Source organism: Spea bombifrons, chromosome 4 (genome assembly GCF_027358695.1).
Source record: "Spea bombifrons isolate aSpeBom1 chromosome 4, aSpeBom1.2.pri, whole genome shotgun sequence".
NCBI classification, from domain to species: domain Eukaryota; kingdom Metazoa; phylum Chordata; class Amphibia; order Anura; family Pelobatidae; genus Spea; species Spea bombifrons.
Genome location: NC_071090.1, coordinates 39,779,714 through 39,805,055, shown reverse-complemented (window position 1 = coordinate 39,805,055; position 25,342 = coordinate 39,779,714). Strand labels below are relative to the sequence as shown.

The 25,342-nt window shown below is 37.5% G+C and overlaps 1 protein-coding gene across 1 annotated transcript in view; it reads right to left on the bottom strand.

Annotated features, from left to right (window-relative positions):
- STAB2 (stabilin 2) overlaps positions 1 to 10,001 on the bottom strand; it is a 52,880-nt gene extending 42,879 nt beyond the window's left edge. The window contains exons 1-10 of the mRNA XM_053463660.1: positions 9,921 to 10,001; positions 7,094 to 7,230; positions 6,548 to 6,663; positions 3,960 to 4,045; positions 3,684 to 3,753; positions 3,364 to 3,459; positions 1,619 to 1,738; positions 1,147 to 1,343; positions 660 to 793; positions 273 to 403 (exon numbers count right to left, since the gene is read on the bottom strand). Of these exons, the coding sequence (XP_053319635.1) occupies positions 273 to 403; positions 660 to 793; positions 1,147 to 1,343; positions 1,619 to 1,738; positions 3,364 to 3,459; positions 3,684 to 3,753; positions 3,960 to 4,045; positions 6,548 to 6,663; positions 7,094 to 7,230; positions 9,921 to 10,001 (1,168 nt within the window). The remainder of the gene's footprint in view (positions 1 to 272; positions 404 to 659; positions 794 to 1,146; positions 1,344 to 1,618; positions 1,739 to 3,363; positions 3,460 to 3,683; positions 3,754 to 3,959; positions 4,046 to 6,547; positions 6,664 to 7,093; positions 7,231 to 9,920) is intronic.
- Positions 10,002 to 25,342: the final 15,341 nt, after the last annotated feature.

Genomic DNA, 25,342 nt, shown 5'->3' with positions numbered 1-25,342 from the left:
TGCATAATGTGTAGTTCATATAGCATCTGTTGAATGCTGCTTTCAACAAATAAGCCAAATAAATAAACATATGAACCTATTGCATACAAATGTATTCTGACAAGAACCAAGCATACTTTATTAATACACATTGCGAAGTTACAGTGTATGTAGCAGATATGTTTTGCTTCACGTATGTATCCATAATAAAAGGATGTATCTGCCGTGCATAACGCAATATATCTTTTAGCAGTCGGAATATAACAGAACTTGACGGTCCGAGCGGTGCTTACCAAACATGGATACGGCAATGGATAGTTTGCCTTGCCACTGTCCAGGTTCAGTATTAAGCTGCTTCATACGTTCCAAGATGTTCCCATAGCAGACCATGCCATCCCCAACATAACCCTGCTTGCAGGTACATCTGCGAAATACAAACACATACCGTGCAAATCACCATATCAAGAAAGTTTGTTTTCTGTAACTTAAAAACAACATGGGTGATTCTCTGACTGTAAGTTACCGGGCATTTATGTCACAGAAGCTTTATCTGTGTTTATTAATTCATCTCCATTATGTGTTTTAGGTTTTCAATCTACTCACTGGCTATAAACAGAGCAACTTCGGGTAAAACAAAGTATGGATCATAACTCATTACCATTACTACTGCTAGTACTTACTCAGTCCGTCCAGGAGCAACAGTGGTGCAGTTAGCATTTTTACTGCATGGATTTTTGGTTGCACAAACATCTACCATCTGACACCCAATTCCAGAGCGGAAGTCCTTGTACCCTTCTTTACATTCACAGTGAGACTGAAAAGAAGAATTGCTAAAGGTTTATTCTGCCAAAATATATATATACCAATAACAAAAGTTATGGTGGGTAAAGGTGATGGAAAACCCTTCCACTTAAAAATATTATATATATATATATATATATATAAACATTGAAGATGCAGGTATAAATTATATATTTCATATCATATAAACTTTATTTTAATTTGGGGCAGCATGATCACGAACAAAGCAAATTTGTTTAATTGTAGGCTACGGTTTCTAATCATTTACACACTGGCCTACTATGTCATATGCCATATTGTTTAACCACTTAACTTAAAAAGCTCCCTGTAAGGGTTAAGCCATTAAAAAAGCAATTCAATGCATACCTTTCCTGGTCCATCATATTTGCAGAGAGTAGATTGTGCAGGACAGTTTCCAAAGTTTTCTTGACATGGGTCAACTGGTAAACAAATTTTACCATCTCCTTTGTAACCATCTCTGCACACGCACTTGTGCTGATTTGGTCCCAAATATATACAGTCAGCAGCAGCGTCACAAACTGTTTTTGAACAAGGATTAATTGCTGCAAAGGAAAAAGGGGATATTTTTTTGTGATTTGATCGAATATCAGATTTCGACTGTCCATTTTGCAAAACAAAATCAGAGTATTAATAATGTGATATGTTCAATACAAATGTAATGAAAATAAAATAGTTTAAGACATTTGTAAATAAAAAAACAAACTTTGGGCCAATATGGTAAATAAACCAAAGGAAGGATATCCTAAAGTATTGCGATTTTGAATGCTACAAATCTTTTATTAGGATCCAACAAGCAACTCTCGATATGATAACCTACGTTCACATTTTGCTCCGACTTCCTCATAGTTCGGCATGCATTTGCAGGCAAGTGCCCCAGTGCTGTCGCTTACACATCTGAAATTCTCTTTGCATTGTAGTGCTTCACATTCTGGTAACGCTGAATAAAACATAATATCGTTTAGTAGGACTAGGAACCACCGTTACATTATGCACCTGAGGAAGCCGATTGGTGAAACGCGTTGTGCTGAATACGCCCATTGAGGAAGTGGACACAGAGGAATCCTGAGAGAACTAAACTGTTCCTGCTATAACACAGCATTATTCCGGTCCTTCCCACGGGAGCGTTAAAGTGTTCTTATATGTAAGATACTATATTTTTTATTTATATTAAAGCTACTACTTTTTTAACTCTTTCTCCTCCGGTCTTTTCTGGTACACCGGTACAAAGAAGAAACTCCATTCCCCAGAAGGGGCTCTATGGGCTTCTCAACAGAGGAACCTATTGAAGAATCCATTTTAATGAATTTAAGTATTATTTAATTTCCGCACATATTGTGGTGTCGTTTGTAAATTTTGCGCAGCACTTTATTTCTTTGTTTTGCGTTACATTATGTTACACTGCCTTTTTCAGATTCTGTAGCACAATTACAATAGGGTAGAATAAAAAGATAACAATAAATAACATTAAAATGTAATTTAAAGTTTCATCCTAGGCACCAAAGCTACTGATGCCAGTACTTTGCTTTGTACAAGGTGTGTAATGGAGAAGGGGCAATACATGTGGTCACATGGGAATTGGGTGACAGAGCCACCTTTATGCTGTGCTGTCCATCTTTCTACAGGGTGATTTTAAATGCTGTTTCTGCTTTACAACAGGAACCTTACAATGTGCTTCAGTTAGTAGGAGTAGGTCAGAGGCCTAAAGCCCATGACAGAAGAGAGCTGAGGTCAAAGGAGTTAGCTGCTCCATCAGAATTTGGGATGTTGAGAGGGATCATCCAATGCATATTTGAACTATGACATTGTATTTCCCCTATGATTCATCAGGGCACTTTCCATCTGTGGGGGGCAATACCAATTTTAATAGCTTTGCTATAGTTAGATGTAGGGGAAAACCCTTTAAAGAAGTTGCACTTTAGCAGCTTCTGTAGCACTATTACAAAATGGGTGAATGAAAACAATGACAGAAAAATTTACAACATTTAACATAAACATGCATCATCACATTGTAGTACAGAAAGAGAAGAGGATCCCTCCCTTGGAAGCTTACACAGAAACCTGCCAGTATCATCCGTTACCTATAGCTTAATCATACTATAGTAACCACTCACCTCAATGGAGTTTTCACACTTTTGTTACATAATTAGAAAGGGATATCCTTGTTAAGTTTTAATGCTTAATGTAAGATTAAACTGACAAATCATTTATTTTACATGAAGTATGTTTTTTTCAGGTTCAACACTGTCCTTCTTTCTAAAGAAACTTGGCCGCGTGATTTTTTTTTACTGGGTGACCATTCATAATGCACAGTGAAATTACAAATACCTGCAATATACTACTCTCAATAACATTATTCACATCCTACTAACACGTATAACATCGCCCACTAGAAGCTATCATTGTGTTTGGTTGCAGAAAATGCACCAAGGAAAAGGAAAGGAGAAATTTGCTATAATGATTATGATGATGATTATGATGGCAGGCACAAAATAGTACAGCTCAATATTGTTTTAGAAGTTATGCTAATGTGCTGAAATGTGGATAATTGTACAATATACTTACACTGATCACATCTGATTCCACCATAGCCAGAAAAACATAAGCATATGCCATCCCCGTTGATCCCATTGTTACAAACACCGTGTACACAGTCACATACTGTAGGAAAGAGTGCACATATTAGACGTACTGTAATTAAAAGGACATAGGTTGGATGGTATCTACCTCCGTATGTGTCTAATTTCAAATATTATTGCCCTCAACAGTACCTGGACCGGTGCTCTACTGGAGGTGGAGTTAATGTTAATACTTATTCATGCATGCGTAATACCGTATACTCAAAAGACACAGTATTTTACGGAGTATTAAGGGAGATGACCTACCAGAGCTGCAGTCTGCACCATACAAATGATCTCTAGCACAAGTTTCGCAAGTGGTTCCACCAAATCCTTTCTAGAAAAGAACCATCAGAAATAGCATACGAGTCAGTTAATACTTATTCATTTATTATTGGCATTGGTTGGGCTGGAATTGCCCCTGTATTTCTCGGAGGTTGAGTGGCATAAATTGTGAGGGAATATCATAGCATAGAAAGAAATCCTGCCGCATTAGAGTAGCAGAACCATTTGGTAAAGAGTACAGTAGCATTTAATTAATACCTTACAAGAGCAGGTTCCGTTGCCCTGTATTCCATCAAAGCATGATCCTCTGCTGTTGCACGGGGTCAAAGCACCCCCTGGGCATTCTACAAAAAAGTTAGTAGTTTTATTAAAAAATACACATTTCTGAAAAATATTACTTTATAGACTGCAGTACCTATGGAGTTTGATGTTCAGGTCCTAAAGGAGGAACTATTCATTAATTTTAGTATGGTAATTTATAACCCTTACAGGATAAGTATGCTTTAAATATTATATATATATATATATATATATATATATATATATATAATTCAGTATTCCTTTTTCAGAAATTATGTGGATAATGTTGGGTAGTTATACTCTCTCTAAGCCAACTCATACAAATACCATTTTACAAATACTCAATAAAAATTCTCATTGTAAGACCAATATAAACAAATGAATCTTAACATTATTTGCTAAGAATATTCCTTTAGAACATACCAAACAAAATCATTGAGAATAAACAGAAAAGGTGCTGACAAGAAGAATAACTCCTGGATGTTGGCCTCTAGGTCACTTGCGTTTCCATGATTATGATTTAAGTGAAAGTGCTTATTGTGAGGACATATTTCCGCTGGAAATCATCAAGGGAGAGAGACATTGTTCTTCCATTCCTCGTGGGAATGTACACGACAATCTATCTGAAAGTTATTGTTTGGATTGCCTATCACAGTTCATTTATATTTTCTTATAAATCCTTCTACTTTACTTAAAAAAAAAAGTATTTTACATGACAGTAATATTACTGAGTAAATCATATTCCTCAATTTAAATTGGTATAAAAGGATTATATGTCATCGGTACCACTTGATACATTAGCGCAGTCAGTAACATTTAAAATAATGTAATAATGTATTCCTAGTACGTTCTCAAAATCTTAAACAGGGCTCAGTTTTTGCTCAAGCAGAGGAATGAACATTAACAGTTTGAATGTTAATATTAAACCTCTATGCTATGACTTATTATTTCAACAAGGCTTTTTGTAGTTAAAATCATACCAGAGGCTCATAGGCTTTGATGTAATGGAAGGAGGTTTTACTTTATTGAGAAGGTTATAGATAAGCATACCTTAGAATGCTTTGCACTGATTAAGTTTTGGATCTTTATAGCAGGAACAATGGGTACACTAAATGGGCTAAAATGTTTTATCTGCAGCCATATTGTATATTTTTATTTGTATATTATATACTCCAAAATTAGAACGAGTCTGGAAAGCTAAAAACCAGATTTTTTACCATAACGCCCACACCAAATACAGCAACAAACACATAAAACATATCAAAAGCAGTATTGTTGGATATGTTGAGTAAAGTTTGCTTTCTTTGAAACTTTAGAATGTCAAAATGGTGGATCACCATAATTAGCATTCATACTAGACCATGTGCTTCCTGATGTGCATGCACAAGCATTTAAAGTGACAGCTGAACCCTGATAAGACTCATTCATGCCAGTTAACATGCCATGGAGCTTAGATGGGCATGGCACTACAACAAACACTCTTAACAACTTCTGCTGTGAGACTAGGGAGCGTTTAGTCATAGAGGTAACAGAAGTGACATCATCCAGTTGATGAAAGATGTTGCATAAATGTATAGCCCATTTCTCAAATCATCGCTATTGTAAATATTTTCATCTAGATGCTCACTTTAAAGAGGTTTCTGTCTTCTAAAGAATCTCTAAAGAACGTGATACAGTTAAGTATACTTTGTCATCACCTTCCGAGGCTGTAATCAGCCTGTTCATTCAGGCACAGGAAGGAACTGATTTTTACTAGCGCAGTCAAAGCTGCTCTTAACACTGTATGATAAGGAATGGGGCGATTTTTCTTGAGTTGACAGGAGTAACAATAGCTGCTTTTTCACACTCACAAGATGTCCTGCACTGTTTGTAACAGGAAGTATAGAAAAAAAAAAAAAAAAAAAAAAAAGTAATGATTTTTGTGTTTTGAAGATGTGTACTCCTTCTAAAGGATAAACAGATCCCAAAAATATCTTAGATGCTTTAAGGCTAACTGAATACATGTCTCAGATATTTTAATAATATACTGATTAGAACATTCTTACAGTATTTATTAAATGTTTATAAAAGCGTAATACGTTTTAAATTAATTACATGGTGATCATAAGACATGACAAGGTGGAGTGATAAGTGGAATGTGCCTTTGTCAAGAAACTTCTTATCAAATTCTTCATCTTTGATATGGCTTATGGACAGACATAATTTCATATAATATTTATATGGTCAGTAGCAACATAAGTGTACCCAGACATGCCATCCGCAAAATGGCAACTAGAAAACCAGGAAATTTTCATTTCTTATATTTTCACTTTTTGAAATTGTACGTAGTAGTCTGGAGTGCTAACAAATAGGTCAACCAGAGGCTCTAAATGTAGCCTTTAAAAAGTGGGATTAAGGTTCTTATAAACCATTATGATTTTCTTAAGGATGCAATATCTGAAACAATCACCAAGCACATCTAGAAAAGAAGTCCTCAGATTGGTGTGTATTAGGAGTTTATTAGTTAGCGTTAAACTATTATCTCCCAGTCCCTATGAAGAACTTACCCAGACAGTCCGGCCCCCAATAGCCAGGACAGCACTGAGGCTGAGGTTTGTCCATCATACATATGTGTCGGCAGCCAGGAATAAGAAGAGAAGTAGTTATCAACTTCAAAGTGTATCTAAAAAGAAACAAAAATGCATGTTGGGGTGAGAACTCAAAAATGGTGCTTTGTGAATGAAGTATGATACAAATTAGAGGCTAATGCTATTTATGCATTATACAAAGATAGCAGCTGCTGAAATAAATTTTTTTTGTTTGCTTTCCATTGATACATAGTTTGGATTTTAACTCAATTCCTTCTCGGGGCACATAATAAATTCAGGTTCAACACTTATGAGTACCAGTAAGGGGCATCATAGAAATGAAACAGGGTTCAGTTTAATGGGGCCTCTCATTTTTCTAATTCTATTTTAGAGCATCCTACACCCATATTATACATGCTTTGCCCAGTTCCTTGTGTATTTTTCCCCAAAGCATCTACCTATATTGATTCTTTCTGTTTTATATACCTTATTGAGGATTATCTTTACTTAATAAACCAAAAGTACCTGCAGTCTCGTATTCCACTCCCGTTGCTGACTTTTACGTAGCCCTCAGGACAATTTACATTAAAATTTAAAGAGCAAGAGCCGCAGTCGGTATGTGATAGAATCAATGTTTTCTTGTCACACCTGTTGTTATTAGCCTGTAAAGAAAAACAAAATATGGTCAGAAAAAATAAAAACATACTGCATTCCAAAAAAACAATATATATATATATTACGTAGGTCATTTTAATAAAGAAGTGATCAAGAGGGAAACCTTGATCACACTCCTGCTACCATGGAGCTAATAGGACATTATCCTGGCCTGGGGGCCGAGATGAAGACCACTGCAGAGGTATTTACAAAACAAGAAAACCCCTTTATTCATAAGTAAGACCACATCTGGTTATACGTAAGCTTCTAAATGATTATTTTTTATATATATATTAACCCATAATATAAGCTGCCATTGATAGGGTAGGTATTTGTCTCCAGGAGCGTGATGTGCTCTACAATATCAAAGGAGAACGTAATTTCCAATGTCCTTTCATCCACACAACATACTTATAATCAACTTTTATCGAACAAATGGATTTGGGAAGTGCTCACCTTATGGGTGGGAAAATGATGATATTTCATCTGTTTTATGAAGGCGGCAATTGTATTTTAAAATAAAATAACGAAATGATTATTTCAGGTCCATTACAGTTAGTGTATCCCCTGATCATCACATTTATCTTATTTTACATGATGCTTGTAAGTATAAACACTGGTACATGGTGTACACTGAAACACACTGTTCACTTCACAGCAAACAGATGACTATATGAATATGTTGATTGTCGTACTACTAGAAGATTTGAATTATGTTTTTCTCATTTTTTTATAATTATACTGAATAATTAAATCAATAATCTATACACTCTTAATGACTAATACTAAACATGGCATTCCATTATATACTGTCATTACAAAATTATTCTGCCATCACTGATTCTTACTACCATCATATTTTTTTAAATCATGTACAAATTCTTGCCTTTGACTGTTTTGCAGTTTTTGTTCTATGGCCTACATAGCATGTATAATACTTACTGGTGAACAGGACCGATTGCGCACTTATATTCCATAAACCCTGATGTATGCTAAGGGGCTAGTAATAATTAATAGATAAACATAAAGAAAGTACATTGATCTACATACAATGCAACCCTTGTCAGGTTACCCCTAAAGTCAATGGGATGCTACTGAAAAACAGCTAGGTTTTCAATCTGATGCGACCATGTGGAAAACCAGCCCTTCTCATAAGTATTTATATCCACCCCATTTGAAGATGAGCAGTACAGTACCGAGTACTGGATAAGAGACTGGTTTAGTTACTGCCGGAAGAGGAGTTACAAACAAAAAAGTGCAGTACATAAGGACCAGGCACAAAAGAGAGAAACCACGAGCAGCAAAATCAGAAACAAGGTAATCAGGGTATACTTATGGCTAACATCACTACACCCATAACTATAGGTAACCACTGACGAAACAACAGGTAGGCTTATAAGTGACAACATTGAGCTTTGACTTTAAAGAGACGTTAAAGATACGTTAAAGATATCAATCCATCGTACTAGCAAAGGATCGCATTCTCGTGAACAGGTGCCTGCCAAAGCTTCCAGCGGTTGTTCAGGAAAGCGTAGCACTCTTGTGCTAAGGGCCCTATATTTAAACACAGTCAGATCTCTTAAACATACACTGATGTGAACAACGCATGCAACAACACTGATGTAAACAACAGTTATAAAAAGGAAGCAACAACATTCGGAGAATACAAATTTCCATGTAAGCAAAAGAAACATATAACTGTAAATTTCATGTGAGATTTGAACATTGGTTATTAAGTGTGTCTATGGGCCAGACAGAAATTATCAAGTCTTAAAAGTAGCAAATAATCATTAACAATGTAATCGACAGTTAAACCAATAGCACTGAGCCTGCAAAGAGAAAAGCTTGGAAAAACCCGAATAATATCAGAAATAGACAAGATGGCTGCACAGTTGCATGTATATATGTAAGTACCGCCATATATTATGTATCAGCGAGAGCAATATAAACAAACGACAACAGAGAAATCAGTGATCTGGCAAAGTGATTTCTGTGGCTCTCAGTTATTTTGTGCAATATACATTCGCACACACTGATTACAAGGTTGAATACCCCAGGTAATTAAATATTTAATTGGTGTAGGTAGTGATGAGATTAATTGTCATGAGATACGAAGATGAAAGATGCTGACCATAGAATCGAGGAGGACCAAACTTTATGTAGAAGTTTTGTCCTTTATTTGTCACATTACTAAAGATATCCGTGATTGGATCAGTACATTTACTTGCTAAATCGTTATGCTGTACATCAGAAATGTAAATCAGATGTGTTTTATACGTACAGATACTTTAATCTGTTGGTAATAGCAAAAACATATACAAGCGCGGGAGGTATTTTAAACGATTGCAGCCAAAATAGATACTTTTCCAAATATCAAAATGTAATAGCATGCTCGACTATTCTTCTAGAATACTTAGTCTAGTGCATGCATAAATAAATGGGAACATGTTAGAACCAAAGCCTTTATATGTACTAGTTCTTTAGATGATGTTTACTACATCTCCCAAAATGGACATCAATCTCTTGTCAGCCAAATGCAGTTGTGGAGGTTGATGTTTCTTGACGATTTCTATGGCAACATACTCAGTTAAGTGGGCAAATAAGATATTTTCACAAATGTCAACAGAAATTAAAAAAACTATGTTCTAAATGAATTACCCAAACATATCTATGTCCCATATACAAGAATGCATCTTACCGTAATTGCAGACCCCTCAATAAAAATCCCCAGAAATACCACAGACGCAGCAATATTGACAAAAATAGTCCTTTTCTTCATTTTGCTTTGAACTGATTTCTTGGGTTATATGGCAATACATTAATAGACCCAAATCTTTGTCATTTCACTGCAATAGCTGCGTGTTTCAAAGGTCTTAAATAGTTACTCCTAGTGGTTCCACCTCTCTTTCCTGTAGAATTGCAAGCATGAGAAACCTGCCATTCACAGGAAATTATGCTGGGGATGGCTCTATGATTGTAAAGAAGAATAAATCCTTAGCAGTTAAATGGCAGGATATCCTATATGTGTTAGGTTTTGAAGAGTGAGAAGCTGCTGACATCAAATCTCAGGATATCTAGTGAAAACAACAACACGTTTATTCAAACAAATGAATTTACAAAGTACGGATTCATCATAATCTGGAATAATTATTATGCTCAAATCTGGAAGAGCATTGAAAGAAACTGGTAAACTATTGAAATGTACTGCAGAATCCCTAATATGCTTTTGCCACTTTCCCAATCCCCAGCTAAATGATTTGCTGGAGATGTATTCGGCTGAACACATCTCCCCGCACCTCTGGACAGCTCCAGCTTTGGCTCTGGGAACCCTGGGGGTTCAGACCCTTGTGCGAATGTATGGAAAGCAGCCAATCAGTATAATAATAATATTCAGACTATGAAAGAGGAGAGCAGCTGCAGCAGCAGGTCTGGATCTTCTGTGTTAGGTAAATATTTTTTTAATTTTGGAAGAACAAATAGTGCCAGGTACATTAAACTGTTCCTGTAAAGGGACACTCTGGTATCCAACACAGCTCCATTTTAATATGCATTCTAAAACACGCAACTAAATCATAAAAGAAATCTAAGATCAAGAATTGAATAGGATTCGAGTCAGGAAAAAAAGCCAGACTCGATGGGCCAAATGGTTCTTATCTCCCATAAAATTCTATGTTTCTATGAGTGACATACAAGTTGGAACTGAAAAGATTGCACACTTCTGTAAAAACAGGGTTTTGAGGTTTTTCTTGAACATTGAAAGAAAGAGCGAATGCTGGAGTTTAGGTGGAAGTGAGTTCCAAAGGTATAGAGCAGCATGCGTGAAGTAATGTTAGCATGAAAAGGGAAGAAGTGGTAATGGAGGAAGGCAGCCTTAGCTCATGGGAAGAGCATAAGAACGAGTAGGGGAGTATTTTGTGATGAGGACAGAAATGTATGGGGAAGCAGCATCATGGAGGGCTTCATATGTTAGCATAAGGATTTTTAGTTTAATTGAGAAAGTAATAGGGAGCCATTGGAGGGCTTCACAAAGTGGGATAGAGTGCATCATCCCCCATGTAGAGGGAAAGCACGGGTGCTGAAAATCCTCAAAAGTCTCCTCCAAGGGGGACCACAGGGTGGAAAAAGGGTATACATGTTTGTGAGTGTGCATGTATGTATGTTTGTGTCTGAGCATGTATTTGTGATCTATATGTGTATGTGTGTGAGCATGTATGTGTAAGTGTGTGTGACCATGGATGTGTGTAAATGTCAGTATGTGTAAGTGTGTGTTGGTGTGAGTATGTCACTCTGTGCAAATGTGTGTAAAAGTGTGAAGCAAAAGAGAAAGGGGAGAACAGAGAGACATAAAGAGGATGAGAGATAACGAGAAAAGTGGGAAGATAAAGAGAACAAAGACAGAGAAAAAGAAAAAAGAGATAAAGAGAAATGGGAGAAATATTGAGAAAATGGGGATATTAACGGAAAAAGGAAGAGCAATGGGACAGTCCAGATAAAGAAAAATGGAAAAGATATTGAGAAAGGAGAGGATCAAGAGGAGACCTGAGTGTCTGAGACGAGACCACAGTGGATGCAATCTGGGCAAATCTCGTGGGTGCAATATGGGTGCTGTGGCAAATCTTGTGGGTCCAATATGGGTGCTGAGGCCAAGTTCCCGAATGAGATCTTATAGGAGGTCTTTAACTATTCATTTAATAAACGCTGCTAAGGCGACGATTCCAAGGTTTTGGAAACAGGCTAAGGTAATTTTACGTGATAGATGGATGATCTGGTTATGGCCTCCAGAGGTCTAGCATATAAAATGGGCTGAAATGGCTACCGTGGAAGGAATTTCTTATTCCCCCCTCTTTTCAAACTGCCTTATGTTGTTATATAGATCTCCTGATCCTGAATTCAGGTATAAAGCGTTCGCATATTTATTTTGCAAATATGTGTATGTGTGTATATACTGTATATACAGAATGTGAAGTGTGTGCAGCGACCACTCCCAAATCGGACTCCACTGCTATCAAATTTGCTGTAGGTTCTAGCACGGATCTTTTGGAGACCTAGCAACACCCCTGCATTCCAGTCAGTCAATTAACAATTTCCAATTACTTTAATGGAGAGTATTCCTGTTGAATCAAATGAAAATTATAGTAATCTATAGTAAGCCAAGTGGACACATCGGTCCCTTATGACCCCTTTGGTAATGAATAGACATATTTACACATCAACGTATACTAAAATGCAAACACATATACACACTCACGCTAACATACACATACATACATACATACACATACTCACACTAATACAGTCATGCTAAAACACACTTTCACACACATTCATGTTAACACATATACACCTTCATGCTAACACAAACATTCATGCTAATATACACACACAAACTCACATATACATGCTAACACACACTCATGTTAAACACTCCATCTCACACACTTACAGTACACATACACATTCCTTCTCACACACACCTACATATTCATGCTAACAAAAACCTACACATAAACACACACACATACAAAATACAGTCTCTCTTTAACATACTTACTTCCTCCCAGGCCTGGTGCAAGGTTTTTTGCCATCTTAGGCAAAACCGCCCTCTTGGCTCATCCCTCCCTGATGCTTGTGCCCTTTTAGCCTGCCCATCAGGGGGCAGGGTCATGTGAGTAGATCATACACATGGCATGTCCCCTTGCATTTAAGCCGCCCTTTGTCCTTTCCCTCACTGTGCTACACTTCTCCCCCATGTACTTCAGGTATAGATCAAATAAACACCACATGGAAAGAGGGCATTGCAGGTATAGATCAAGTGAAATTTACATGAAAACTCAGCACTGATGATATAGATCAAATAAATAATGCATGGAAACCCTAAACTGCAGGCACTGATCACAGGTCACACACCCGGAGACCATCCCTGGCATTCAGATTGCACTCATAGGACTTGCCACAGCACCCAGATTTCACATGCAGGATTTGCCCAGCATCCAAATTGCAGAAATATGATTTGCTGCAGCACCCATATTGCACAAAAAGGATTTGCCCTAGCAACCAGATTACCCAAAAACATTGGACTTTCCCAGATTGCATCCACAGGATTTACCCAGCACCCAGATTGAACCCACAGTGGCCACCTTTAAGAGTTTCAGGTCTCCTCTCTGGCTCATGTACACCTTTTATTCATTCTATACCCTTTAGGCCCAAAACACATACATATTCATGCTGCTATACATAGACATCCTGACTTGCCCTTGCAGCCACACACTTGTTTTAGACATACTTGCCCACACATTTTTAAACATTCTTCTCATAATTTCCTGTCTCATTATCTATACCCTTTCTGTGCATCTCTGTTCCTTTCTCTTGCTCTCTCCTCTTTTCTATTTATCCCTCCCTTTTCCATATTTCTCCCTGTTAACTTTATTTCTCACTCTTCTCTGTCCCTCTTTCTCCATTTATCTCCCCATCTCTTTTTCTTCATATCTCCTTTCTACCCCCCTTCTTTGTATCTCCCCGCCCTTCCTCTTTCTCTCTCTCTCCTTTCTCATTTTCTCTTTTCCTCCTCTCTATATTTCTCCTCTCTTTACCTCATCCCTTTTCCCCCAACTTCTCCCTGTCTGTTTACCTCCCCTCTCCTTCATGTTTATTTCTCCTTTCTACCTCCCCTCTTTTCTTTTTATCTCTCTTTATTCTCTCTCTTCCTTTTTCTACCCTCTTTATTTCACCTCTTTTTTCTTTCTCACTTACTCCTTCTCTCTTTATTTTGCCTCCTTTCTCCCTACCTCTCCGATTTCTCTTTTACCTCTACCTCCGTTCTTTGATTCCCCTTTCTCATTGCCTCTCATCTTTTTCTATATCTCATTTATCATCCTATTTCACTTCATCTATACTCTCTTTTTATCTCTCTCCTTTTTCCCATCTCATATTATCTCTTATTTTCTCTTTGCCTCATCTCTCCCTTTCTCAATATCTCAATATCAATATTTTTTTAATATTGTGCCCCCCTTTTCTCCATCCCTGTCTCCCTATCCTCCCCTTCCCTCTATCTCTCCCCTTTCTCTCTCCTCTTCATTATATCTTTCTCTTTATCACTCCCTTTTTTCTATCTATTCTGTATTCTCTCTCCATCACTTACCTTTCTCCTTTCTGAAGCCCTTCTTCTTCCAGGCCTCCATCATTGTGCACCGGACCTCATCGCAGAGCAGCGGGATATGTCGCCACATCCCTACACTCTGCATCCCTACACTTGCCAAGTAGCATCGTAAGGGAGCAATGACATCATATCCTGTGCGAACAACCTTGCTTTTACCATGCGTTCAAGTAACATCATGTTACATGACTCATTGCGTTCTCACCTCTGCCAGTGACACGGGCTGTGTTGGATTGGCCCTTTGTGCTTAACAAGCTGCCTGAATAGAAGTGCATGGGAAGAAAACTGGTCACCTTATTTTGCAAAGTATCCTGGTTGCGGGATGTAGACCACCAGGAATGAAACACAGGGGGTTTTGGGGCTCCCCAACAATGCCGTTTATGCCAGCGATGAAAACATATTGTACTTCCCCTTATAATATTGCTCAGGCATCGTAGAATGTTTTTCATCAATTTAATTTTTTTATTATGAGGATTCAAATTGCAGATACATTATGACTCTACTCAGGGGTCCATGGCTTATTTAATGTATAGCTGGGACAATAACAATCCCAAATATAAGGCTGTCTATTGAGCTTAAGAACTGGCTTGAATCCAGTGATCTGTATAAGAAGTTATGTCAGGACAATTAAATTGACTGTGTCACCAATTGCTTAAACTCTTAAGATAAGTGCAACAAAATCCTGCATTTGTCAGCTTGTACTAACAGTTGTTTTTTCAACACACTATAGTAGAGAAAAGACCAGTTTTTTTCATAGGAGCTGAGAAAACAAAATAGCTTCCTGCAGACTCAGCAAATTCTTGTCGACTGCTACCAAGCAAAGGAAAATATAGTCTGTTCATACATAGGGACTCTTTTTAAACATACATAATGCATACGATTTAAGGTCACAATATCAATGATTGCAGGCATATCTTTGGATGTGTTCCTAATTCCTGTTTTGAGTACATCATGATCATACTTCAAAACAATATTTTGCTGATTCATATGAGATTATTAGTGTGTCTGTACTCATGGGTAACTGTCACATATCTAAAGTGTGTTTAATAGGCAAATATTATAGGTCCATTGGTTCATATCTGCTGACACAAGTCTAGAGTTTTTGGTTGTTAATGTGTGTTATGGAGTCCATATTACATGCTAATTGGTTCATGCATTCTTTAGTTAATAGATTGGCTTCTAATACTCCCGTTCAGCTCCCATTGACGGGAGTTATATATGGATATGCGAGTAACGTACTGATAATTGCTCTGCTAAGGATATTTACCATTTAATCCATTGCCGATTTATTGACATTGGTGTAAAAGTTCCAATCAAGCCACAAGAACAAATCGAGCCAACAGACATCACATTAACAGGATAAAAATCTGAATGCCACAGGACTGCCACGTGTCTTGCTGTGAATCACATCTGACCCAATGTATTTCCTTTTTCTACTTTATTTCCTTTTAATTTAACTCATTGTTAGGACAGAATGCCACCTTGTGCCATGTATGAGGGCAAGACCTCCCTGATGAGCCACAGGCCCTGTCTTTGACCTCGTGTCCTGGAAATGCCCCTCAGGGATTGGAGCCAGGTGGATTTGGAGCTGGTGGTCTCTTTCTGGACTTTGGGGCCTAGTGGGGGGTATGTGGGGGAGGATGGTGGGAGGATCATGGGGTGGGTCCAGGTCTTCATGTTTGTACTCAGCACAAGGATTTCTAATGGTGGCACTACATGTAGCATACACATAAGAGGTGTTTTTAATACATATATTGTTTATTTGAATCTGTAAACACAGTAACATGGGTTTATTTTGTGTATAGAAAGGAAAAAATTGTGATTTAGGAAAAGTGATTTGCTCAGTTTTAACTCTTGACAACGCACTTTTTGAACCTATCCATCCAACTTACTCTAGATATGTTGTGGACTCTCTTCAGTATGATTCGGAAGCCACGTTACTTTTGCAAATAAAAGCCTTTTTCCTGTTGTCCTTCGGTTTTATTGCCTTGGGAATTGAATATGAGACACATCCTTTTCCTGTACTCTAGTTGGTGAAGACAGATGCTGACTTGTTATCTGTTTTTTAGCATGTGACACTCATCCTCACTTAAAAGGCTTGTGCCAAATAAGTAGTAGGAAGATAAATAAATATAAAATCAGGCCGTGTTGTACTTTTTACATACTTCTGTCTACTTATTAATGTTTAAAATTATTATTTTGGAAATGTAGTTACTTGCTTCCCTTCCCAATGTTTCTTTACCTTAAAATTACCTACTGGGTTCAACAAATAAACCTAATAGGAAAAATGGGGGCCTAATGGGGAAAAGCTCTTTATTACATACTAATGACATGAATTCAATGAATCTGATAAAAAATGGCTATAGCTGTATTAGCAGGGCCGGACTGGGACTGAAAAGCAGCCCTGGAAACATTTGGAGACCAGCCCCATATAGTTTATCTCGTGGTCGAGCGCTTATACCCTCAAGCACCCCTTATACATACCCGAGTCACACTATTTGCCATACAAAGAGCTTTAAAACATTATTTTTATCACATTATTTGTATTAAAATGACAGAAAGCAAAAGTGTTAAAAGGCCCTAATGAATGAAATACATTAGACATAATGGAATCAAAACATTTGCTACTGATGAAAAAATTCCATTTTATTCAGTGGAACAAAACAGTGATCACATTATTTTTCACGATATTCTTGTAAGAAACTTTTGGATATTAATATCACCACAACTGTTCTAGCACTGCATCATCCAATGAATACCTCATCCCAGATACATTATTATTATTATTATTTTTAATGCACACAGTTCATGGTGCAAAGTGGTCTGCCAGTATGTTTAAGTAAAAGGTCCTCTCTTAAGGGGGAAGGACTGTGAAACCAAAGGGGATAACAAACAAAATTGGGTTTCACTCTGAAGATCCCAACCACCATTGAAGTTTCTGCAATTAACCCTTTGTGATAAAATATGCAGATTAAAATAAGAGTAAATAACACAATACCTTTACTTTTCCTCTCACTCATTTCTGGGCCTAGAAAGTCTTGTCCTCTGAAGTGACTACAAATTCAGGAAGGCGTTTTATCTCTGGATAAGTAAAAATTAAATAAATCAATTTATTACTACAGTAAGTACAGTGCACACCGACACCCAGACGCACACACACACCAGGACAGTCTCTACCATACTGAAGCATAAAACACTATGTTCTACGCTGCTTTGTCATTAACTCCCCCTGTCATTAATCCCCTTGTGTATTGATGCCCCAGCCAGGTCCTCCTTTAGTATTGATTACTGTCTTCCCCTCACAACACAACCTTGGGTATTGCCCCCTTTGTGCATTTATTCCCCCACACCCTTGGGTATTGCTGCCCCCAGCATTGATTTATGTGATACCCCAGCTAACCCCCTGATGCCCCTAACACTTTTGTGAAACACTCTTGTCTTTTATTGATGCCCCCCCCACTGCCATGTGTATTACCCCCAGCCACCCCCTCCTTTTGTATTATTTAATTTTAAAATGTAATGAAATTAAATATCCTTTGAATATGGGTCTGTTTTCCCCTTTAACCCCATTACTATATTTTGGTAATACTAATACCGGTACTTAAAGTTTTGTGTTTTTGTTTTTTTTCTGCTGCTCTCCTCGACGACGTGACAATCCTTTCCCTGTCACGAGGAACACTTCTGTGAGGCTGAGCCCGCCTCCTTGAGTGTCACCGCACCGCACCGCGCCGCCCAATGGCCATGCCGCAGCTCTTCTTCCCACCCCACAACATGTTCCACACAGCCGCCGTGCGGCTGCAGCATAAGACAGCTGCTAAGCGGCTGCGAGCAAAATTCAAAGCGGCCACTGTGCAGCCGTCACGCAATGCGCTGCCCAATGGCCTTCGTCCCACCCCCACAAAAGGGGGGAAGAGCAGCGGCAAGGCCATTGGGCGGCGCGTTGTGTGCACACCAGCCACTTTAATTTCATTAGTGGCTGGTGGAGGCGGACTGGCGGCCACGCAATGGCCGCTTTGAACTTTCCTTGCAGCCGCTCAGCGGCTGTCTTACGTTGCAGCCGCACGTGTTGTGTATTTACAACACTTACGGCCGCTTTGAATGTTGGCCGACTGGGCGGAGCGGCCCACGGAGCGGCCGGCCCACCGGGAAATTTCCCGGTATCCCGGTGGGCCAGTCCGCCCCTGTGTATTAGTCCAAGAGAAGATGAAGTCTTGTATTAAACCAACATATTAAAAGATATAAGTCACGTATGATTTTGGGACCTCATGTGACCTTCAAATGGAATTTCTTTGAAGAAGAGACTTCTAACCTGAAAGCAATTATGTTTATTAAAATGTAATTAAAACATTAAGTCAGCAACTGGTATAAATGGTTTTAACTATAAGAATATAACTAACTTTTTATCCAATTACTAGGATTAAAACTGGTAGGAATGTACAAGAATTCTTAGTTGAGTGTCCGAAGTAGGTCGTAAAGCTTGACAGATTTAGACCAGCCCCAGAGCAAGAAATAGGTGTAGGGGCACCATGACCGGGGAAGGAACAAGGAGCACCCCATGACCTAACAAGGGGTTAAATGTTTGTTAGATACATACATCCTCTGTGACCGCTTGGCCCCTGTGTGAACTTTTGCCCCCACACAGGAAGAAGGGGAGGGCACTGGGTGTCATCAACTAAATAAATTTGGGAACCTGCTCACAGATGAACTTGTAGGTTTTTTAAGTAGGCGAAATTCCCACCCTCCCTTCCCTCTTTTTATTTATGGTACATTGCCTTGTGTGGCGGTTGGTGTTTATGTTTTGGTCGTTGTTAATATGTGGTTGGCTGGTTCGGTGCTTGAGACAACTATCTAAGGTATGGTTGTACTCGTGGTGCACATGCCTCAGGGCGGAAGTGCAGAACACTCCCTGGGCGCGTTGCTCAGGTGATACGTTGATTGACGTGTGGTTGCTGGGCTTTGGACGACTGGCAGCCTCTACAGGTGACGTGGATTAGTTACGCCCTTACCGGCCCTATAGATCTACGGTGTTATATGGTTGGCTTGTAGCCAAATTTGTGGTTGATTATATAATTATGATTTATAACGTTTAAGAAATATGATAATGAGTGTCACGGTTGGGGATAATACTGGAATTTTGACCGTGGCCAAATTTATCCAAAATCGAATAATAAAGCAATTTTAATTACACACGTTGTCTATTTGTCTTATTGGGGAATGGGGCAGAAGTTGACGATACTAAGGTCATGCTACAGTGTAATAGTAGCAATGAGGCATAGGCAAACAAAAACATGGGATGTGTGGATCAGACTGCAAACAAATGAGCAATCAGGATTATCTGGGGTGAGTGACATAAAGAGAAGTTGTAATGTTAGCCATACAATCTAATATACCTCCCAGTTACCCCTCTTTAGGAAGGACAGTGCCTCCTTGTTTGTCCTGATTTCTTCCCCTGATAGCGTAGAATGTCTCCTGAATTTTAGTGTTGCACAATTTTGTGTAGCCCCAAAGATTACAATGGTGTGTACATAAATAGTAAGAGATTAGTTTATGTCAATTCTGTATATAAAATACATATTTTTTTGAAACACTGCTCTTAGTTACATAATTAGCCATCAACAGGGAAAAGGGCATTAAACATATTTGTAAAGCCCTAACCCCTATTAACCACTATTAACCACAAGTTAAATGAAAGTGCCACTGTGGACACCTCAAATGTTGGGAAGTAGGATCTAAGTCAGCAGCAGTGGGACAATGTCTTGGAAAGATTGTTCCTCTTGGACTGAAACACAGAAATCTATTTGAGGATAACGTATTCTATCTTGTATGACATATATATTATGGATCACATCATACACCGACTATTGTGGGTATACGCAAGACATTTGAATACATTTGGACACATTTGTATACACAAGCCTTGAAGTGTATGTGGCTTGCATGGAGTCTGTTCTGCAAAAGCAGTTCACAAAGAAGGATATGCCTGCCTGGGTCACAGTATACCAAGACATTAGATGCACCTCCATACCTTTTAGATATAAAATGCAAAAAATTCCCAGAATCAGTGGATTGTAAAGTAAAAAAAAAAACCATTATATTAAATATTTTTTGTTCACATATTTGTAGTGTGATATTATACATTATTTAATAACCATATCCTTTTTTTAATATTCAATTAAAAGATTTAAAGCAAATATAATTTTCTTCACTTGGATTTCTGTAGCGTGCTATCCAATTAGTCCCTAAAAACAAGATTCTGGGAAAAAGTATTGATTCTGGCAGAGGGTGACCTTCAAAAGAGTGACATACTGCCCTAATCCAAACAGGATCTAAATGGAAACAATGCTTTCCAGCGCTCTGCACTGTTCAGATACTTTCAAATGTGAAAAAAAGCAAACATGGCAAAAGATAATAGGAAATGAAGTGAAGGTAAAATCAGGAAGTAGCTTAGTTTCACTTCCTTTTCCATGTCATTCTAAAAGTCATGTATATATTCACCATCTTGAACTTTGTAAACCTTCAAGTGAATTGTTGCATAAATTAAGCAGTGTGCTATTTTGTGATACAATGAGTCATATCTATATATATATGAACCCTTTGGATTTAGTACATTAATGTGATCTGTTCTATATCTAAGTCACTAGTATAGATAGGCACAACGTGCTTATATATAACTAGTAAAACACAGACACGAATAGTCTTTCATGCCCTTATTGTACACATCAATGATGAAAAAAAGTAAGTGAACTCTTCGATAAACTGGTGCAATCACAACACGACCTACACTTATTATTGTTTATACACTTTACACTATATTGTATTATTATTTTTCCCTTACATGTACCTGCACCCCAATCATTTGTCTATCTGTATATCTACACCCTGAGGAAGAGTGTTTTTTGGGCTGCTGCGGTCATTTGGGAAGTATCGTGCAAGTTTATTATATATTATTACTTTTTTCACCCATTTATATTTTCACCTGTAAGCACGAGAATTAGGTTTATTACTATTTTTTTGTATTACCTTTTTCAACCTTCAAGAGGAATTTTAGACCATTCTTCCTTAAGCTCAGCCATATAAGGATATCTGGTGTGAACGTCTGTCTTGAGGTCATTTCACAGGATATCCAATGGGTTTAGGTCTGGGCTCTGACTGGACCAGTCCAAAAGTTGGATTTTCTTTGTTTGAATCCATTCTGTAGTAGATTTACTTCGATGTTTAGGGCCATTTTCCTGCTACATTACATAAATTCTATAGAGCTTCATTATGAATGACAGCCACCTTGACATTATCCTGTATGATACCTTAATAACCTTGGGAATTCATTGTGCCCTCGATGATGACAGAAAAACCACAGAAAAACAATTTTTTAAGTAAGGAAATTCCAAAGAATGTTTTGGAGACAATTGAAAAATATGCTTGGATCAAGGCTCCTTGAATCAACAGGGCTACTATGACCAGAAGCTGAAACTGAGGGCCCAGAGACAGTGGAAAAAAAATGATGTCAAACAAAACAAATGTAAGACAGAAAATATGCCAATTTTGGGAATTCTGAAAAAAGGTTGCCCTGCTGGACTCAAGGAGAGGCATTCTTTTGACTGGCAGAAGTCCATTTCTGGGAGGCTTAGAGATATACTGTTTTGATCTTTTTTCGGAAAAAATATTTTTCTTAGTCCATGTTGAATTTCAGCAAGCAGGAAAGGAACAGACATCAATGGGCTTGCACCCATTTCACAATTATAATACATAGCAGTTGAAAGACATCATACAATATCAGAATATCAGAAGGGTGACGGAATGGCCTCACTGGGAGACATTTGGATCTATGCGCTGCACATCTGTGTCATTCATACCATACATAAAAAAAAAAAAAGTGAAGACTGAACACTTGCTGCCTAATATATCCCACCCACTGACAGGTGCCATGATAACAAGATTATCAGTGTTACTCACTTCACCTGTCAGTGGTCATAATGTTATGGCTGATCAGTGTATATCATTTTTTATTTTTTGTGTATGAATAGCTCTTTGAACTGTAGATACATTGTTAAAGCATTCTGGCTAATGGTTTCTTTCAGTATACGCAGTTCTTCAGTAAAATAACCAACAAGCTAATGCATCTTTGACTGTAGAATGACTAGACCTGAGTATGATTTTCATGCTAGACTTGGCTTTCCATTCCATAAGTTATTTGTTGCCGGGGTTTATTTTGACAACTGATAGTAATGGATATGTGAGCTTGAATTTTGGGTATGCAGGTGCATTTCTTTTCCAGGGAGGGTGCAACATCTCTACTTGGCAGCTACCTAAAAAATTCCGGTAGTCTTCCAGTCTTCCATTGTAAAGGTTAAGGTGCACTGCCGATGTGACATTAGTACCAAGATTAAACATAAGCGCAGCACCTTAATAACCATGCTCCCTGCTTACATATCTAACCCTAGCCCTTGCTTAGTAGCAGCGGGTGTAGGGCTTTGAGATTATTATAATTTATTGTTTTATATAGCGCCATCAAATTCCGTAGCGCTGTACAATGGGTAGACAGGACATAACAAGTAGTATGTAACAGAACAATTTGACTTACAGAAACAACAGATGAGGAGGGCCCTGCTCAAATGAGCTTACAGTCTAGAGATACCCTGTCACCTGCATAGGCTCAACTTCTTAATGAACTATAAGATTTATCAAGCACAAGCATACACTATGGTGCATATTGCATTTTACTAAAGTTGTGCAAGTACCCTGTTATGCAAGTAGATAAATAAAGCCACTTAGAGACTTGATCTATGTGAAGGAGTGGGTATAAATACCGATTAGTAGTATTTTATTATCTTTTATTTATTTTAATTTAGATTGTGTCATATGTGAATCTAACAACTAAGAAGCACTGACATATCATAATACACATATTACATAATATAAAGCATTTTTAAACTACCATTCGACTGTATCTCTATCAAATCCATCATTTGTTTTACAACCATGCTCCTAAATTACAATACATCTTATTTATAGAGCGCCAGCAGATATTGTAGTTCCTAAATCTTTTCAGAAGGGTCCCTAAAATTTAGAATTGTCACTATAACTTGTTTTATTGATTGTTTTAGTGCCTACTAATCACAGTGATCTTTATTTAGTCACAGTTGGAGGCATTAATCACAGTGATTTATATTTGATATTGTTCCTGCCTAAAGCACTATGTGCCCCTTCTCTGACCCTGGGTGCTAAGTCAGCACAAAGCATGCAACTTGCTTGTTTCCATACTAAATCGATCTTGCTAAGTTTATCTGTTTCAATAGCCTAAATTACAATACGTTCATTTTTCCAAGTTAATCAATTTATTGCACCCTTACTTTTCATGTATTATTATAAGTAACATGCTGCATCTGTTCTATATATTTTAATACTATTTTTAGTTACTGCCCGGCAAAATAGTAGAGAGAAGAACAATAAGCATTAGAAATTAGTCATTAGCTTTTAATAGGCTAAGGTAGATTGAGATTCCATCCTATGTATTTAAAAAAATAGTGATTATTTTCCATTTCCAAGAATCACAATTATCTCAAAATGTTTCATATCTGTTTTATGTTTTTCTTTGTTCATAAAAAAATATATAATACAGAAAACTGCTTATGCAGAATACTACTACTTTTTTGTGCAGTTGATATTATATTTGGATTTTTTTGAACCCCTATTATATGTTTTATAACCTCTACATTAAATAACACAGAATAAAACAATTTGTATATGTTAAAATCTATGAAAAAAGATACTTTATTTCACTTTTATTGTTTGCCGTCTTTCTTTCTTCCAGATTTTGCTCCCATGTTTCTGTCATTACTTTTTCTGCTACCCTTTTTCATTTGCTGTTCATTTTTCAGGAATACTTTGACTTGAAAACTAACTTTTGTGCTTTCTTAATATTTAAAAAATTCTACAATATGTTCAATGATTGGGGATAGGAAAAACCGTGTTTAAATGTATTCTTATAAAACTTAAAAGTGAATTATTTTTGGTGGCAAAATAAAGTAATTCTACTGATATTTATATTGCGATGTGCTTAAAATCAGTTGTCAGCCATACTAAAATACCACTTCCACTTAAAGAGATATTTAATGCACCTTAATGCATATGATATCTGCGTGGTATCCATAAATTATCGCAGAACCCCAGATCACACATTTGTAGCTTCCCCCTTACCCCAGCTATTTTCTATGCATATGATGTACCCACCTCCAGTCAGCACTGGTTTGGGGAACACTATGTGTGGGTTTCTGTTCAGACTCTCGTGGTCATGTGTGGGAACCACTCTTGTTGATTTCAGTGGGAGCATTTTCCTGCCACGGGGCAAAAATTGTCAGACCACGGCAGAGGGCGGCAGATGCACCTGCAAGGCCGAGGCTTGTACATTATCTAAGTGTGGGTTTTTTTTTGTTTCTGAATAATGCATATTAAAGTGTTTACAGAGTAGATTATTATGCATTCTTCTTTAGAACGACTGTCAAGGACAGAAATCCTCAAATATCTGCTTTCTTATTATTTTCCCAGGTGGTGGTTTTATGTATTGTAATCACTTAATACTTAATAGTTTTCAGTTGGCTTAAACACAATGTTCTGAAGCCACTTTAACAAAAACTAACTTCTTGATGTATATGTACTGTGTACTTATGCCTCATATATATATATATATATATATATATATATATATATATATAATTGTGTTTAGAATATAGGTGTAAATTAGCATATGCAAAAAGGTGCCAAAGATGGAGAAATGTATCTTTGTTACTGTGCCCTTTTCTTAGAGTGCTCTGTGTGAAGCTGACAATACCCTTCTTACGGTGTCCATATGTATTAGTCAAATAAAAGGAATGTGTCAATAGCACAGCACTCTGAAGCTCTGTCGTTCTATCGCCAAATCAGTTTGCTCTATTGATACATTCAAAGATAATAAGTGCTAAAGACCCAAGCCT